The sequence below is a fragment of the Humulus lupulus genome, chromosome 8 (assembly GCF_963169125.1).
Source record: "Humulus lupulus chromosome 8, drHumLupu1.1, whole genome shotgun sequence".
Taxonomy (NCBI): domain Eukaryota; kingdom Viridiplantae; phylum Streptophyta; class Magnoliopsida; order Rosales; family Cannabaceae; genus Humulus; species Humulus lupulus.
The window spans coordinates 5,638,438-5,658,204 of NC_084800.1; the positions used below are offsets into that span (position 1 = coordinate 5,638,438).

Genomic DNA, 19,767 nt, shown 5'->3' on the forward strand with positions numbered 1-19,767 from the left:
TACTTAATTAAAATTAATCAACGAGGATATAATTCGCTTATTGATGCCTCATTTGTAGATTCTAGAAATCCAACGGTTCTAGATTCATTATACCTTAGTCCCATTGATGGCATGTCCGCATCGGTTCTATTATAAAATGCAGGCTGATTCGGCACTGCCAAGGTGACTGAGTAACTGTTAAACATAAGAACTATTGTCTTCATTGTTGGTCTGTCTTCTGGATCTTCTTGAACACATAGTAGCCCAATGTTAATGCATCTCATAACTTCATTCTCTGAATAAGAATGTTCTAGTGTTGGATCCAATAATTCCAAGGGATTTCCCTCCTTCCACAGCTTCCAAGCCTGTAATTATTGTACACATAATAAGTACCTTATTATCTTTCTATGCATAATGGAAGCCCCTTCACTTGAGTATGAAAAATTAAAATTAAATTATTAACTATATAGTCAAACTCACGTAGCTCAAGAGGTCCTCAGCATAATTTGTTTGATAGAAATTACTGTTCTTTTTGCCACTAATAATTTCTAGGATCAAGACACCGAAACCATACACATCAGATTTAAGGGAAAATTGTCCGTGCATTGCATATTCTGGAGACATATAACCACTACCAACAATATAACAAAGTAAGATAATAATAAAAAAAATATATAATAACAATATATATATCTAAATATTTTGTATTTATAGCTTAATTATAACAAATCTATGTGTAATCGTATGCCTTTTCTTTTTTAAAATATAAATTTTGTATATAAGAGTGCATTAAAGTTGAATAACTTACTATGTACCAACAATTCTATTTGTATTTGCTTGAGTTTGATCAATATCAAATATTCTTGCCAGTCCAAAGTCAGAAATTTTTGAGTTCATATCAGCATCTAATAAAATATTACTAGCTTTGAGATCACGGTGTATAATTCTAAGTTGAGAATCTTCGTGAAGGTATAGAATGCCTCGAGCAATCCCTCCTATAATTTTGTAACGTATGGACCACGTTAACTCTCCTTGTTTCTCAATGTCTGCACATTATTAGTTTAAGCACATAGTTAGAACGTCACATTAAAAATAATTTATAAACAATAAGTCAGAACATACCAAATAGAAAGGAATCAAGACTTTTGTTGGGAACAAATTCATAGACAAGCAACTTTTCTTCTCCTTCCAAGCAAAATCCCAACAATCTCACAAGGTTTCTGTGTTGAAGCTTAGCTAATACTACAACTTCATTCTTAAATTCTTCTGCACCTTGGCCAGAACCTTTTGATAACCTCTTTACAGCTATTTGTTGTCCATTAGTAAGTGTGCCCTGAGAATTAATTAAAATACTTTGTGGGTGTTTGACTCTTTAACCAAAAAAATTGTTTTTTTGTTTTTAAAAGCTAAAAACTGTTCTTTTGAAAACAAGTAAGAGTTTTTGACATTATTTTCATAAAATAATTTTTAAAAATAAAATTACAAAAATCAGAAAATTTTGAGAACGATAAAAAGTTGTTTTCTGTTGTTCTTAAAATACTTTCTCTCTCTTTATTTTTCATCGTTTTGTTTTTCACATTACTTTATCTCATTATTCATTATAAACTTTTAAAAGATAGCTGTCTTTGTAAATATATTTATTAATTTTTTATTTAAAATTTTAAAAAAATAAAACTAAAAATTTAATTTTAGAAAATATTAACCAAAAATCTCTTATTTTTTAAAAACTACAAAAAAAAATTATATGTTCTCACGTTTGAAAACACAATTTTGTAAAAAAAAAACAAAAAATAATATCAAACTGGCGTTTAATTACTAGTAACAACAGCATATAATAATAATTATAAAAATATTGGCAAATTCTACCTTGTAAACCTCACCAAATCCCCCTTCACCTAACTTATACTCAGCTGAGAACTTGTTTGCCGCAGCTTCAATTGTAGCCAAATCAAATTGCAAGGACTCAGGGGTAGTAATATCGTCACCTCCTTTAGCTACACACACAACCAATTAATGAAAAAAATGTACTAATTAAACGATACATGACAAACAAAAAATATTTTTCTTGCTTAGCTAAATTTATATTATATGGTTTTTTTTTCTTTATTTTCCTTTTTCAAGGAAAAAAACTGAGGAAAAATAATAAATAACACATTGAACACATCTTGATTTGTCCTTTACCCAACGTGTACTTCTTTTTTGCTCTCTTGGTTAGGAAAAAGAATCCCAATATAAATAGGACGAGCATAGCGCCAGCTATTGGGACGACAATGGAGAGGATTGTTGGGGCTGAGATTTTTCGTTTTCCTGGCCATGGGAAAACACTAATACTTGATTAGCACTAATTATAAATTCATAATCTTGTGAAAACAGAGCCATCTGTCTACAAAAGGGGGACAAACCAATATAACAAATATAAAAGTAATTCGATTTAGGATGTATTTGGTAAATAATAAATATATATCTAGTTGGACATTTATAAGCTCAAAAGAATAATGACAATTATCTCCTTGCGTTGCCACACCATTGCACAAAATGACAAAAATTGGCGTCGAAAAAAAAGAAAAGCTCGTGGAACATATAAAACCCCTGATCCTGATGAGTGCGTGGCATGATATTTGTTTATTAATATTATTGAGGTTTTGGACCTAAATTTATAAGAACGAAATTTTAATCTTTAAAGTTAACTTATATAAGAATATAAAGGGTGTGATTGGTATGTGTTTATGATTCAATTTTATGTTTCCAAAAAACTAAAAATAAGTGGGCCTACAATAATTCATGATTGGTTAGTTGTTTCCTAAAACAAAATTTGAATATGATTTTAAACTTTTGCCTATATAATTGAAAACACCAATATATTGTTTTCTCTATTTTTCAATTTTTTCACTGTGACTTACTAGTGTTAGTGTGTGTTAGTATATATAATATATATTTATATATATGAGTGTATTTTTAATGATTACTATATATGAATGATTACTTTAATATTATGGATTAAAATCAATGATTCATATTTATAATTGTTAATTAATATTTCTAAACATAAATTTTGATTTTTTCAAATTTTTAGAAGGGTTATCTAACGAAAAATGTGTATTTATTATAAAAATATAATATTGTAAACTTTTCATTTCTCGTTAATTTCTAAATATAGTTAGTGTCTCTAATTAGTTGGAAACAACATTAATTATGACAAAAAAAAAACATCAGTTGAACCAATCACACATTCAAATTTAATACCAATCACAGATTCAATTTTTTAAAACTCAAATACAGTTTACAGATATTGAACCAATCACATTTTCAGAAACATGTTTTTAGTCACTAAATTCAGATTTTCATTTCAGAATCTCACTTTTCAAAAATACAATTTTTCAATCGCGAACCAATCAGACCCAAAGTTATTTAAAAAGGAACTTAACAATAAACTTAATTATAAGCTCTGGCTAAGACTTTATTTATGTGATTTAATAAGAAGAATCGGCATATGGTTAAATTATTTTTATTTTGGATATTCTAATTTTTGAGAGTTCTTACTCATTAATTTGATCATGGATGTATATATTTCAGAATAGTGGAGATGAAGATGATTATTGAATTCATTTTTTTTAACTAATTTTCATTTCAAATGCATACAATCAATTACCATAATCCATGATCTAACTAATTGACATGGCAATCGAAGATGGTTGGCAACTTTTTTTCCACGTAAAACAACAATAGCATTCTTTTCATCACTACTCGAAACTAATAATAATATTATAAAACTAAAAACTTTATTAATTACAAAATTTTAAAGAGACCAGTGATTGAAATAAAACAAAATAAAAGTACGTACGTACCTTTAGAACTCGATGTAGAAGGTGGAGGCGGCGGCAGTGGGGTGGTTGCCGGTGGCGGGGCTGTTGCATTTTGATTGTGAAAGGGATAGACCTCGTACCTAACATTACAACTAGGAAACAGAACTCTTCCCCCAAGCTTTCCAGAGCAGCATATGGGAAGCCGTCCTATGGCGTCATTGAGACAGGTACCGCAACTGGAGGCGTTCAGGTCCGGCGTACACTGCGCAAGGGTGTACAGCCTTTGGAACCCGTTGACATTGGCTTCTTTCGTCGCGAATTTCTTGCCCCCTGGCACGCCTTTTGCAGCCTCAGCCGCCGCCAACTTGGTGGTGGTGTTGACCAGCAAGTTGAACCGGTTGGGGTTAGTGACGTTGGCCGTGTTCAGAAGAGAGATTCTCGGGAGTTCGTATACGGTGCCGAAGAACGACCGGTTGGAGTAGCGCAATTGGCACTCGTCGTACCATATCATGGTCTCCTTCTGCACAGGGCACCATTTGACGACGTCTTTGACGGCGAAGGTGACGCAGTCACGGCAGGCAGTGGTGTTGACGTCTCCGCGGCAGAAGAAGCTGCCGTAGACAGGGGAGGAGGAGCCTTCATCACCTGCGGTGGTGCTGTGGGACTCGCTGGTGGAGGCATTGGAAGCAAGGGAGGAGAGGAGGTTTCTGAGATTAATTCGGTAGATGCTGTTAGGGGTGTAAGTGGTGGTGTTTGTGCAGTTGTGGAAGAGGTAAGTAGGGACATTAGCTCCAACGCTAAGCCCAATCGAGATGATTAGTAACGACGAAAGAAACAAAAGGGTATTGGGAAGTTTTATTGTGGAAATTACCATAATTTGATAAGCTCACAAAAGTTAAGTAATGGGACCGATGAGGCGTTAATTATCTAAAGCTACAAGAACTGTGAAAGTGAGCGGGATGGCAGATAATGTTTTCCCAGGCAGGAGGAACTAGTTAGTGAGTAAAAACTAGGTCAACTCAAGTTACTCAACCGTACGCTACAGTCATTAAAGTTCAAACCAAAGTAGAACTATTAATTGAATGAAAAGAAAAATAAATGTGAGAAGATAATAATGATAGATTGGATTCAAGCTAAGGTTCCGAATCGGATTTATAATAAAGGGAATGAGGGTGTGAAGGAAGTTAATGTATGATTTTATAAAAGGGAAAAGTATTCGCATGTTGCACGATATGGACATGACTGATACAAAATAATATGATAATCATCGAGTTGATTGAATGGCGCTTAATTAAAACTTATTAGATTTATAAATTCGTTATAGCGATGGCTTTTCCAAAGTCAAGAAGAGTAATCATTTTGTTTTTTTTAATAAGTAATCGTTAATTCATGTATATATAAAATGTTCTACTGTAATGCTCTCAAGTTTTTCAAATTTTATTTTAAATTGTTGTACTTCTTTGTATTAGTAAAGTCTATGCTCCCATTTGTTTCTTTTTTATTTCTTCAATTTAAATATAATTAGGTTTCTCACAATATAAACTTGTCATAGAAAGAATAATATATATATATATAAATAAAGTATCACTACTATAGTGTATGTTTTTAGTTATTATCAATGGGTATTTTGATATTTACATAGATAAGTTGCAATTTTATTTTGTTTACATGATTATTTATAATATAATTGGAGGAGATTTTTTTTATATATTTTTAAGAAATTTAAGATAATTTAAAGTGTGTAAATAAGGATTCAAATAGTTTGTTGCATGTGAGTATAAATGTTAAAACAAGCACACGTGCAACAATCTATTTAAATCATGATTTTTGATATCTTAAATTATCTAAAATTTATTAAAAATTTGTAAAAAATTATTTGTAACTATATTATACACCATAATGTAAAAAAAAAAACAGAGTTGCTACTTAAATATTAAAGTATCGAAAATACTAAAAGTACGAATCCTCTTTTCGACTCTAGCTCTCTCATTCCAGTTGTTGCATTTTCTTTCTACTGTTTTGAAAGTAACTATTTCAGCTTCATTCACTCTAATTCTCAATATTCTTTTTTATTTTTCATCAAATGAATGTCATCTTTTTTTTGGAAATCTAAGCTATTCTTAGCATGATATTGGAGAATTTCATTATTATTACGCAAACAAGTATGATACGTATGCGTGCATATTCGTCCATATGTCAAATTTGATATGTATTTATTGGAATAATTATTAGAGACTCAAATAACCTAAATATTTTTTTTGGAAACAAAATATTAAACTAATCAATATCATGAAAGAATAATATTTATAATAAACTAAACTGGTGCAATACCATTAACTACACTCAAATCTAGGCAATATGAATATATAAGATCTCCTCTTAAAATAATATATCAGATCTCCCCTCTAATTTTTTTTTTTATATTGTATATATTGTTGATAAAAAAATATTTTATGGATGATTATTCTTTTGATTAATTCATAGTTTTATTAATTTTTTGCAATTATTAATTTTTTTATTCATTTAGTTTTTAATATATTTATTGTAATACTCTTTAAAATTTAAATACTATTTAAATTAAATAAAATGAATTTATATAAAATTATTTCTATTTCACTTTCATTTCTTAATAAATTATTTTCATTATGTTTTATACTTATTTCAATTTTTATTTCATTTATTAATTAATTAATATATTGATGTCATAAAATTATTGACTTAAAATTTATTTGAAAATAACTTATTTATTTTTAAAAATATCTTAAGATTATAAAATTATTTTTTATCATTAATTGTAATTTTCCTAATTAAATAGTATACAAAACAATTAGTAGTATAATAACTACATTTTAACCTAATATCATTAAACAAATTAAAATGTATTATACCCCTAACATGCATGTAATATAACACTCTGATGGACCTACATGGTAACTAAGAGCACTCTCAGTAATTTTAAAATAAATAATTCTCTAAAATATTAGATAAAGATATTAAAATAGGTCTCCATGAGATGTTTTATTTCTCATCTTCATTTTATAGATATTCTAAAATTTACTATTTTTTTCTCTACATCTATAGAAAGAATAGAGCTCCTTAAAAAAAAAAAAAATTAAAAAAGTAGGTGAGTGCTCTAATGGGGCTGATGCCCCTGAATTTTTTATTTATAATTTTTTTTTAATATGTGAATACAATTTAGTCCTTTTATGATTATTTTAACATTTATATTTTTTAAACTTTACAATTTAGTACTTAATATATATGCTTTGACATTTTTATCCTTTTTTTACTAATATCCTTATCTTTTCTTATCATTTAATACTTGTAGAGGTGATTTCCTACAATTGATTAGATGGGCACCAGCAACCTGTCAAGAACAAAGAGAAGAGAGACGAGAGTTCAATTGGGAGCACCGGTGGGGTGTCAGCCAAAGAGACTCTGACGCTCAAGTCAGTCGGGTTGTAATGAGAGCTAATAGAAAGCAATAAAATTAAGATATGAATAATCGAAATAATGATGGATGGAGGAGTCATAAAATGGTCAGAGTGACGGTGGCGATGACGGATGTGTCAAGCGACTAGGTCAGGTCCAATCAGACTGTCTAATTAGTCTTGCTTGACTAGATTGCTCAGAAATAGAGTGGTCTTTGTTTCAATTAGAGAGTAAAGAAAGTTCGGTGATTATCTCATGCCTTTTTTCAACTTCTGATGGTCTTATTTATTGTCCTCCTTTTCGTCCCGTCCTCTTCCGTCTTTCTGATTAGTTTGACTCGCTCCAAGTGGTTTCGTTCCGAGATTCTTGGCGAACGTGATGGGGGCCTTGACTGTTTCAAGGTTCTTGGCTGACTGAGTGTATCCGAATTCGGGTCCGGGTATGATTTTTGGTATTTGGATGGTACTTTGTATATGCGAGCCTATTTTACATGGGTTTGGGCTTTATTGGCTAGTTAGATAGCTTATTGGGCTGACTGACTTCTTGTTGGACTATTATTTATCAAGTATACAGATTTTGTCCACTACAATACTGATATCCTTATCTTAGTATTAGTGGTCTAATGTACGATGAGGGTCCCTCTGCCCCACGATACAAAGTGACTTCTTTTTCACATTAATTAAAATAACTAAAGGGAATTCTGGGTTCCTGAAAATCCAACTATCAACAGGTTTGGTATAGACTTTATTTATTTTTGTAGCAAGGTTTGGTATAGACTTTGAATACCAAGAATAATTACACATATTTATTTCTATTGACTTGAAACAAGATACAGTTATTTTTTTCTTTTTCTTTTTTTTTTTCTAATGAGAAACAGGATACATTTATTTGAAGCTTCTAAACGTCTCACTATGCATGACTTAAACACCATGCTAAGCAACTTGTCTAGTTACACATATATTTAGAAAGAAAAATATAAATACATTAAATTAAAACACACGCATGCATGCATGCATTTCGTTTTACAATATTTAATTGCTTAAGTACTATATATTCAACGAGGATAAAATTCGCTTATTGATGCTTCATTGATAGAAGCTGGAACCTCAACGCTTCTAGACTCATCAAACTTTAGTCCCATTGATTGCATGTCTCCATCGGTTCTATTGTAAAATGCTGGCTGTTTCGGTACTGCCAGGGTGATTGAGTAACTGTTAAACATAAGATTTATTGTCTTCATTGTTGGTCTGTCTTCTGGATCTTCTTGAACACATAATAACCCAATGTTGATGCATCTCACAACTTCGTTCTCTGAATAAGAATCTGCCAATGTTGGATCCAATAATGTCAAGGGATTTCCCTCCTTCCAAAGTTTCCAAGCCTGTAATTACACACACATATATATATACTTAATTCATTAGTAAATCAATCATTCTATATGTAATGGATATATATATTTTTATATTGCCTTTTATTGCTTGGGTTTGACAATCAGAATAAATTGTTAATTTTATAGGCAAACTCACATAGCTCAAGAGGTCCTCAGCATAATCTGTTTCATAAAAGCTACTGTTCTTTTTGCCACTGATAATCTCAAGAACTAAGACGCCAAAACTATACACATCAGATTTAAGAGAGAATTGTCCGTGCATTGCATACTCTGGAGACATATAACCACTACAATATGACATAATAGACCAATTTAGTCATGAAGTTAAAGATAATGATGTGTAACAAACTATATATAACTTAATCGAAATGAATCTATAAATTTTTTTTGTCTTTAAAATATAAATTTTATATATAAGAGAGTAACAAGTTGAATAACTTACTATGTGCCAACAATTCTATTTGTATTTCCGAAAGCTGGAGATTTGCGAAGGACATTACTAAGCGAGTGTCATGACACTCTGTGGGCAGGTCATCCAGGGTGGCAGAGAACCCATGCCCTCTTGAAGCAGGGATACTACTGGCCACAAATGCGAGACGATGTAGTGGAGTACACCAAGACCTGTCTGGTCTGCCAGCAAGACAAGGTCGATAGGAACAAGACACCTGGGTTGTTGGAGCCCTTGCGAGTCCTAAGCCGACCATGGGAGAGTGTGTCGCTTGACTTTATCACCAGTCTTCCGAAGACAGGAGATTTAAGTGCGATCTTGGTGGTCGTGGATAGATTCTCGAAGTATGCAACTTTCATCCCAGTGTCGAAGTACTGTTCGGCAGAAGAGACAGCCAGACAATTTTTCAAACACATTGTCAAATATTGGGGAGTGCCCCAGAATATTGTTAGTGACCGAGATGGAAGATTCACTGGGACCTTTTGGTCCGAACTGTTCAATCTCTTGGGGTCACAACTGAACATTTCCTCGAGCTACCATCCGCAGACAGATGGGCAGACAGAAAGATTCAACGGGATGTTGGAGGAGTACTTGCGCCACTTTGTCAATGCCAATCAGAAGAATTGGCCGCAACTACTCGATGTAGCTCAATTTTGTTTCAACTCTCAAAAGAGTTCTTCGTCGAATAAGAGCCCTTTTGAAGTTGTTAATGGACAGCAGCCACTGTTACCCCACACAGTGGATGAATATCGCGGTCGAAACCCGCGAGCCTTTCACTTCACAAAAGACTGGAAGAAAACGACAGAGATTGCCCGAGCTTATTTAGAAAAAGCATCGAAAAGAATGAAGAAGTGGGCTGATCAGAAGCGCAGACCACTGGAGTTCAAAGCAGGTGACTTAGTGTTAATCAAGCTGAGGCCCGAACAGTTGAGATTCCGAGGGGACAAAGACATCAGACTCGTCCGCAAGTACGAGGGTCCGGTCTCAATCATCTCAAAAGTTGGCCTAACATCATACAAAGTCGAACTACCAGCCTGGATGAAGATACACCCGGTCCTTCATGTCAGCAACTTGAAGCCGTATCACGAAGATCCAGCAAATCCAGCGCGCAACCAGTCAACCAGAGGAGGAGTCATCGTTCAGCCAAGGAGCAAGCGTCAACCTGAAGAAATCCTGGCAGAAAGGACGGTCACCACTGACCGTAAAAAGCATAAAGAATATCTGGTAAAATGGAAGGGGTTCGCTGACGACGAGATCAGCTGGGAAAGGGCGGAAGACTTGAAGAAGCTCACGCAGAAGATTGAAGATCTACAAGCTACTTCGTCGAGGGCGCCGAAGGATTGAGTGGGGGAGAGTGTGGCGTGCTGCCCCTTTGGCACACCCACATGGGGCCATTTTGTAATGAGCATGCCTTGGTGCTTGATCATTAGTCAAGTCTTGCACCAAGCAACCTCATGGGATAGGGTAGTGGCAGTTTTGTAATATTGCATATGTCTCCCAGACAAAAATCATATATGTTCCTGGGAAGACTTTATTTCCCTAGAAGGCTCCTTAGGGGGAGGTGACCTGGTGACTTAGGGAAGCACCATGGCCATCAGCAGATAGGGGCCAAAGCTGTGTACTCCCTTGCCCTATCAAGGCTATATATTAATGAAATAACATTTATCCATACTTGCCCCTGTGTACTTCCTTGTTGCTTATGTGTTACTTGTTTGTTACCTTCGTTGGGCCTTTGTGTGCCACTTGCCTTGTTGTGTGCTTTGTGTTGTGTGGACGTTCCTAGGAATGACTTGCTTTGTGCTTGCTCATACTTCGTTATTGCCCGTTGCATGTCCGAGATGTGTATGTGGCTAACCGCTGAGTTTGTTTGCCTGTAGGTGTGTGTTGTAGGCTGACTTGCTAGCTTGAAGAGTCTGCAAGTGCCGCACGTTCCGTCTAGTTGGAATCCCCAAATAGCCGGCCCGTGACACGCCGCGGCCCTTGGTGTTTGTCAGGAGGGAGCCCTCCTGTCTGAAGGGCGTGCCGTGGCGCAGCAGGGGAGGGCCGCGGCCCTTAAGGCCATTTTGACAAAAAAAACATGTTTTTAAGCTTGGGGATTCAAGCCATAGGCCTCGGGGTTGAACCTAGTACCCGGTTAAGTGGGGATTGATGTCCCGGAGGCTAGTTATTGATTTGGGAACTTATGTTGACCATTTTTATTGATGATACCTTATATTTGGTTATGATTAGGTGACCGCTAAATGACTAAAAGTTGATCGTTCTCAAGGGTCGTTCTTATATTGTTTCTAGCTCGGATCTGAGGTAAGAAAACTGCACCCTGTGTATACGTGACATGCATGGCTATTATGATGCATTTTGGTTGACTATTGAGTATGACATGCGTGATTATTATTAATGCATGCCGGTTGATTATTATGAATGACATGCATGGCTATTCTTGATGCATGATGGTTGGTTATTAAACATGACATGCATGGCTGTTAGTGGTGCATGTGGGATTGCTGGATATATTGCATATGATGCATGAGAAGCATGTGGTTAGGACATGTTTGTATACTGAGTATGATATCGTTCAGAGCTTGAGCCTCTGTGTTTATGCCTGGTCCTAATTGTACTAGTACCTGTTTAGTAAGCATGCTGAGTATCTTGTTTATGGATATGGAACGTGTGATATATGATTGGCAGCATGACTTACTTGTGTATGACACTGACTAGTCAGGGACCGACTCTAAAGTCGATGGATAATGCATTGAATGGCTCTATGGCATTAATGCTAGACCGACTCTAAGGTCGATGGATAATGCATTGAATGGCTCTATGGCATTAATGCTAGACCGACTCTAAGATCGATGGATAATGCATTGAATGGCTCCATGGCATTAATGCTAGACCGACTCTAAAGTTGAGGGTCATGCATTGAGTGGCTCGAAGGCACTAGTGCCAGACCGACCCTAAGGTCGACGATCACGCATTGAATAGCACCATGGCATTAATGCGGAACCGAACCTAAGGTCGAAGAACTTATAAGTGCTTGCCTGGTCTATGACCAGATGTTTATAACCAAGGTATCTGACCCCGGAGACTGTCTGTCACATGGCTAGGGGACGTTGTCCATAGCACGACTCTAGAGTCGGGAGGAAGGTTATGTTGGTGACCATTCACCATGCACCTGTCCTAATCAAACTTATGAAATGATCATTTATCAGTTAAGCCCTGATGACTCTATCGTCACATGGCTAGAGGGAGCGATGCTCATTACTGTGACTTTTGGCTATTGCCACCTATTTGTTTGGACAGATAGTCCTGAATGGTTATTATGATCGTTGTTGATATTATATCATGTTATATTGTGTTTTCTTGTTGGGCTTCGGCTCACGGGTGCTACGTGGTGTAGGTAAAGGCAAGAGGAAGTTAGACCATCCTTGAGTTGAAGAGCTTAGGTGATGATGTGTACATATGCAACTGCTCGTCCGCCACGGCCGAGGTTTAAAGTGGAACTAGGGTTGCACCCTGTTTTGCCGCTTAGAACGGCTTGTTGTAAATACTTTTCTGTAATAGACTCTGAAACTTTATTTTCGGGATCCCAATGTATATATTAAACGTTCTAGTGAAACGTTACATCTTAACCAAAGTTTTTAATCCCTAAACCGCTAATCATGCTTAGTTCACGTTTTTGGCCAAATGACTCGATTAGCAAGTTTAGCACTGTTTACAAGGCACACCGTAACAGTCCCAGGAGTTGGGGCGTTACACAAGGTTTGGTATAGACTTTGAATACCAACAATAATTACACATAATAATTTATTTCTATTGACTTGAAACAAGATACAGTTTTTTTTTTCTTTTCTTTCTAATGTGAAACAGGATACATTTATTTGAAGCTTCTAAACGTCTCACTATGGATGACTTAAACACCATGCTAAGCAACTTGTCTAGTTACACATATTTAGAAAGAAAAATATAAATACATTAAATTAAAACACACGCATGCATGCATGCATTTTGTTTTGCAATATTTAATTGCTTTAGTACTATATATTCAACGAGGATAAAATTCGCTTATTGATGCTTCATTGATAGAAGCTGGAACCCCAACGCTTCTAGACTCATCAAACTTTAGTCCCATTAATGGAATGTCCGTATCGGTTCTACTGTAAAATGCTGGCTGTTTCGGAACTGCCAGGGTGATTGAGTAGCTGTTAAACATAAGATTTATTGTCTTCATTGTTGGTCTGTCTTCTGGATCTTCTTGAACACATAATAGCCCAATGTTGATGCATCTCACAACTTCGTTCTCCGAATAAGAATCTGCCAATGTTGGATCCAATAATGTCAAGGGATTTCCCTCCTTCCAAAGTTTCCAAGCCTGTAATTACACACACATATATATATATACTTAATTCATTAGTAAATCAATTATTATATATATATATGTTGCCTTTTATTGCTTGGGTTTGACAATCAAAATAAATTGCTAATTTTATAGGCAAACTCACATAGCTCAAGAGGTCCTCAGCATAATCTGTTTCATAAAAACTACTGTTCTTTTTGCCACTGATAATTTCAAGAACTAAGACGCCAAAACTATACACATCGGATTTAAGAGAGAATTGTCCGTGCATTGCATACTCCGGAGACATATAACCACTACAATATGACATAATAAAGCACTTTAGTCATTAAGTTAAAGATAATGATGTGTAACAAGACTATATAAAACTTAATCAAAATAAATCTATAAAAAAAAATTTTGTCTTTCAAATATAAATTTTATATATAAGAGAGTATCAAGTTGAATAACTTACTATGTGCCAACAATTCTATTTGTATTTCCTCGAGTTTGATCAACGTCAAACATTCTTGCCATTCCAAAGTCAGAAATTTTTGAGTTCATATCGATATCTAATAAAATATTACTAGCTTTGAGATCACGATGTATAATTCTAAGCTGAGAATCATCATGAAGATACATAATGCCTCGAGCAATCCCTCCTATAATCTTGTATCGTATGCCCCACGTTAACTCTTCTTGCCTTTTAGTGTCTGCACATTACTTAGAAAATGTGTAACACCTAGCAAGATAACATTGTAAATAAATTATACATAATAAGACAAGACATACCAAATAGAAGACCATCAAGGCTTTTGTTGGGAACAAATTCATATACAAGCAACTTTTCTTCTCCTTCCAAGCAAAATCCCAACAATCTCACAAGGTTTCTGTGTTGAAGCTTAGCTAATACTACGACTTCATTCTTAAACTCTTCTGTACCTTGTCCAGAACCTTTTGATAGCCTCTTTACAGCTATTTGTTGTCCATTAGGAAGTGTACCCTGAGAATGAATTAAATTAGTTGTTTTGAGTAACTAATGAATTAAAATATTACAACAGCATATAACAAGTAGTAAAAGTATATATTCATATTCTACCTTGTAAACCTCACCAAATCCCCCTTCCCCTAACTTATAATCAGCTGAGAATTTGTTTGTGGCAGCTTCAATTGTAGCCAAGTCAAATTGCAAGGACTCAGGGGTTGTCATATCGTCACCCCCTTTAGCTATACACAACCAATTAATAAAAAATGTACACTAATTAAATGGCACATGACAAGCAAAAATCTTTTTCTTGCATAGCTATAGTTATACTTAATAGAGTTTTTTTATTCCCTTTTTTAAGTAAAAACAAATGAAGAAAATATATTAAGAACATCTAAATCTATTTTTTTTTTACCCAGAGTGTACTTCTTTTTTGCTCTCTTGGTTAAGAAACAGAATCCCAATATGAATAGGAGCACAGCGACAGCAATTGGTACGGCTATGGCAACAATTGTTCGGGCTGAGATTTTGCTTTTACCTGGGAAAATACTAATTCTTTATCAGCACTTACAAGTTCCAAAATCTTGCAAAAACAGAGCCATTTATCTAAAACAGGGGATAGAACAAATAGAAGTAGAAGTGATCTAACAATTTAAATATAAGTTTATATTAAGTGAAAAATCTAAATATAATAATTATTTATTCAAGCTTTCATTCTTTTTAATAACTAATTTCATTATTATTACATTGAGGCAAATTAATATAGGTAGGTAGAGAGATACATGTCTCATAACAGTGGCATTACAAGACAAACAAGCAAGCTGTGATAATGACATTTTCTAGTGGAAAATAATATCTTGCCACTTGCAACAAGGCAGATCGTCGCACAAAAAGACCAAAAAAAAAAAATCGTACGAAAAAGATTGAAAAAAAAGAGATCTAGAACATAAAGTATGATGAGTCATAAATGTTATTATTATTGAGCTTGGGCCCAAATTTAATAGAAGAAGAAATTTTAAATTAATTATTATATTTTAAATGATTGTTGAATTAATGTTAAACTAATCTAAGTTTCATATGTTTATCCTACAATCTCAGAATTCATGATTAGTTACAATAACATCTCATCTAACAAACAAGACAATCAAAGATGGTAGGCAACTTTCACAAAAAACAATTATCCTTCCCACCAGATTCAAAAAGCCATTTTCAAAGATATATGAAATGAGACCAGTGATTGTAATAAAATGGAAGCACCTTTAGTACTTGATGTGAAACTTGGAGGCGGCAGCGACGCCGGCGGGGAGGCAACCGGTGGCGGAGTTGATGCATTTTGATTGTAAAAGGGATAGACCTCGTACCTAACACTACAACTAGGAAACAGGACTCTTCCCCCAACCTTTCCAGAGCAGCAATTGGGAAGCTGTCCTATGGCATCAGTGAGACATCTACCACAACTGGAGGCGTTCAGATCCGGCGTACACTGCGCAAGGGTGTACAGCCTTTGGAACCCGTTGACGGTGGCTTCTTTCGTCGCGAATTTCTTGTCCCTGGGACGCCTTTTGCCGCCTCAGCCGCTGCCCCCTTCGTGGCCGTGTTGACCATCAAGTTGAACTGGTTGGGGTTGGTGACGTTGGCCGAGTTCAGTAGATAGACTCCTGGGGATTCGTATACGGTGCCGAAGAACGACCGGTTGGAGTAGCGCAATTGGCACTCGTCGTACCATATCATGGTATCCTTCTGCACAGGGCACCGTTTTACGACGTCTTTGACGGCGAACGTCACGCAGTCACGGCAGGCGGTGGTGTTGACGTCTCCACGGCAGAAGAAGCTGCCGTAGACGGGGGAGGAGGAGCCTTCACCGGCGGTGGTGTTATGGGATTCACTGGAGGCATTGGAAGAAAGGGATGAGAGGAGGTTCCTGAGATTGTTTTGGTAGATGCTGTTAGGGGTGTAAGTGGTTGCGTTTGTGCAGACGTGGAAGAGGTAAGTAGGGACATTAGCTCCAACGCTAAGCCCAATCGAGATGATTAGTAACGACGAAAGAAACAAAAGGGTATTGGGAATTTTTATCAAATTTAGCATAATTATTTTTGTTTAGCGTTTTCTGCTTTGATAAGCTCACAAAAGTTGAGTGGTTAAGTTTCTAAGTTTTTTTCTTAAGATTTTGATGAGTAATATGAATCGTCATCAAGTTGCAAGAACAGGGGTAATGTTTGCCCAGGCAGGGGAACTAGTAGTAGTGGGTACTAATACTATGTGGGGTACGACAATGAATCAATGTAAGACCCAGTCAACCTTCAGGACCAAGTCAACCTTTAGTGAGCCCATATATAGAGAAAAACTAATCTATGGTGATTTGTCGTAATACTTAATTGCTATCAAAGTCGTACGATTGGTTGAAAATAAAAATAATTGTGAGAATATAATGAATGCAAGAAATTGGAACAACTAAGTAAGGCAGAAAAGTCCGAACCAGATGTAAACCAGGTTTTGGGGGTGTGGCATGTGTGATTTATATTAAATGTTTTTTAACGGTAAGAGCATTTGCTAGGATATGGACACCACTCATACATAATAATAGAATATTGGTATTGCAACGTAAGCTGTATAGGACACTACGAATACTTAGCCTTACTCTAATGAGTAATACCCAATATTAAATTGACTCAAAACAATATGTTATAACTGAAGGGTGATTTATAAAAGAGATAATTCTTTTAATTAGAGTTATTTATGCATATACTACTATAAAAATAGTCATTTGCATCACTTCTTTTTAACTGAATGGCGCTATTAATTAGAGTTATAAAAGAGAATTCTTCGAAAGTTAGGATGATTTGCACAAAGTTGAGTGTTTTTTTTAAATGATGTGTGAAAATATGAATATTTATTTATGCATATACTATTACAAAAATAGTTATTTACGTCAGTTTCTAACGGCCACAATTGATTTTTTTTGTCAATTTTAAAAGTGACGCGAAATCTCATGATGCAAACCAGCTTAATATTCGTGTTTGCATTAGTACTCCAATGACGTGAATGCCAGACATTTGCGTTAGTGCTCCACTAACACAAATATCATGTTTGCATCACTGATCCACTGACGTAAATGACAGATTGTTTTGCATCAGTGCTCCACTGCCATAAAAGTTAAAAAAATGTGATTTTTTGCGTCAATTAGGAACTGCCACATAATATTTTAACTAGGAAAACTGCAAATGTTTATGTCAATTCGCCTGGCCTATTTTGATTAAAAAAAACGGCAGCAAAAACAGAAAAACAACAGTGGAAATAGAAAGAAATTTTTTAAAACGTACATGTATACATCACGTATAAAACACAAAAGTATTCAACATATCAATCAAATATGCATAATTCTCATATTACTAAATCTAAACTAAAATGGGACAACATTTTCCCTATTTCTATCACATTTCGCAACGTTAAATGAACATATGTTTATCACATAAACACAACAAACTAATTAATCAATAAAAAATGCATAATTTTAGCCTTATATCATCGCAGTACACAATTCCAGAACTTTTTTGCACTAATTTATAATTCCTACATTCCACTAAGTTCAATATCTTAATTATATATTAAGGTCAAAAATATTACCTCCAATATAAAATCCTCCAAAATTTGATCTCACCAACAAATTCGTCAACAAAAAACATATTCAAATGTACCAATAAACAAAAAATAAATGAAAAGGTTAACAAAATATAAAGAAAAGTATACTAAAACTATTATATGTAAATAAACAATAAAGTGGAATTTATAGAAAACACATAATTTAATTATATATACCCATTTAAATACTTAAAACCAAAATTAAATAATTTATTTTTTGAAAAAGTTAACAAAACATAAAGAAAAATATACTAAAAATATTCTAACTAAATAAATAATAAAATAGAACTTAAAGAAAACAAACAATTTAATATATATTCATATGCAAACTATTAAACCCAAAATTAAAAAAAATTAAAAAGTTAACAAAATATAAAGAAAAATTTACTAAAAATATTAAAACTAAATAATTAATAAAGTAGAACTTATATAAAATATATAAAGACGCTAATGTCTAAGTGACTCAAACGGCCCCCACTAACAGCGTAAGTGTTGTAACTTACGCAACCCTTTAATTTGTGGTAGTGCCCAACTGCCACAAATGCTAATCACTCCTACAAAACACATGCTTTTAGGACACTTTTTGGGGCACTCACCTAGATGCGAGCCCTAAAAACATATCCTGGACTATCTAGGACACTCATTGAGAGTCCTTAAAGAATTTTTTTTAAGACTCGCAAACTGATGTGTGTCCTAAATGTTTGAATTTTTTTTAACAAAAGTTCCTGGACTTTTTAGGAAACTCACTGAGAGTCCTTAAATAATTTCTTTTAGGACACGCAAAGCGAGCCCTAAAAACTTATGTGTGTCCTAAAAGTTTGAATAATTTTTTTTAACTAAATTTTTATTATATATATTAAATCACAAAGAAAAAAAAAACAACCCATTCTCTTTCTCTCTCTCCTTGCTCTCTTCCCACATTTCTCTCTCTCTCACCAAACCCCACTACCCAACCACAAATGATAGTGCTCCAACCACCCCCGCCTACACACACCAGCCCACGGCGTTCCCCGGCCCCCGAAACCCCCAGTCCTGTAAGCCCATGGCCTCACGCACCCCCTAGCCTAGTCAACGGAGCCTCCAAAGTTCAGCAACCATATGGGTTTCCAAAACGTTTTGGGAATTTTCCAATCACCTTGAGCTACTTCAAGCCAAATGACCACCACCACTGCATTCCTTGTACTTTGGGCTTCAAAACCCACTAAAGGATCGGACCGAACCACCACTGTGGGGTGGTGGCGCTGTCGTCATCGTCGAAGCTCCGGCGGGAGCTTTGGCTGTAACACCCTCACTTATTTTAGTTAAAATCATATTTGAGGTGTTACGTTTTAAAACTATATCATAATTTATTATTGCGGAAGTCTAGACGTTTTCTTTTAAACTTGAAAACTTATTTCACATTATTTACATTAAACACAAAGTGTGTCTCAAATATATTATACATAAGTATTAAATAACTCAATTTGTTTTCAAAACATAACTTCACACTTTATTACAAACATCACACTGATAACTGAAATAACCCACAAAAAGGTCGATATGTTTATATGTACAAATCAGGATCAGGACCATGCTTCAGTTCTCCTCATGTCATTCACACAATTCTTTCTCTACCTGCAACACAAGACAACTGTGAGCCTAAAGCTCAGTAAGCAAAGTAATGCATGCAATGCTAATGATTACCCAATATCAATGGATATACACAACTTCTTTTTAAATTTTGGGCCCCTTAATATTGTGCACACTGTTTGAATTGGTCAA

The 19,767-nt window shown here is 34.8% G+C and overlaps 2 protein-coding genes and 1 pseudogene across 2 annotated transcripts; all 3 read right to left on the reverse strand.

Annotated features, from left to right (window-relative positions):
• Positions 1-17: 17 nt before the first annotated feature.
• On the reverse strand, positions 18-4,656 carry LOC133794929 (cysteine-rich receptor-like protein kinase 10). The gene is made up of 7 exons (XM_062232371.1): positions 3,821-4,656; positions 2,161-2,303; positions 1,846-1,973; positions 1,102-1,312; positions 788-1,025; positions 460-610; positions 18-344 (listed from the first exon to the last, which is right to left on the reverse strand). The coding sequence occupies exons 1-7, from the start codon at positions 4,654-4,656 to the stop codon at positions 18-20; spliced, it is 2,034 nt and encodes a 677-aa protein (XP_062088355.1).
• Positions 4,657-8,018: 3,362 nt separating this feature from the next.
• On the reverse strand, positions 8,019-9,069 carry LOC133794313 (cysteine-rich receptor-like protein kinase 34). Its single transcript, XM_062231524.1, has 3 exons — positions 9,047-9,069; positions 8,741-8,891; positions 8,019-8,595 (listed from the first exon to the last, which is right to left on the reverse strand). Exons 2-3 carry the CDS (start codon positions 8,882-8,884, stop codon positions 8,269-8,271), a joined length of 471 nt encoding a protein of 156 aa, XP_062087508.1. The 5' UTR covers positions 8,885-8,891; positions 9,047-9,069; the 3' UTR covers positions 8,019-8,268.
• A 3,770-nt stretch (positions 9,070-12,839) lies between these two features.
• Positions 12,840-16,586, reverse strand: LOC133794308 (cysteine-rich receptor-like protein kinase 10; annotated as a pseudogene).
• Positions 16,587-19,767: the final 3,181 nt, after the last annotated feature.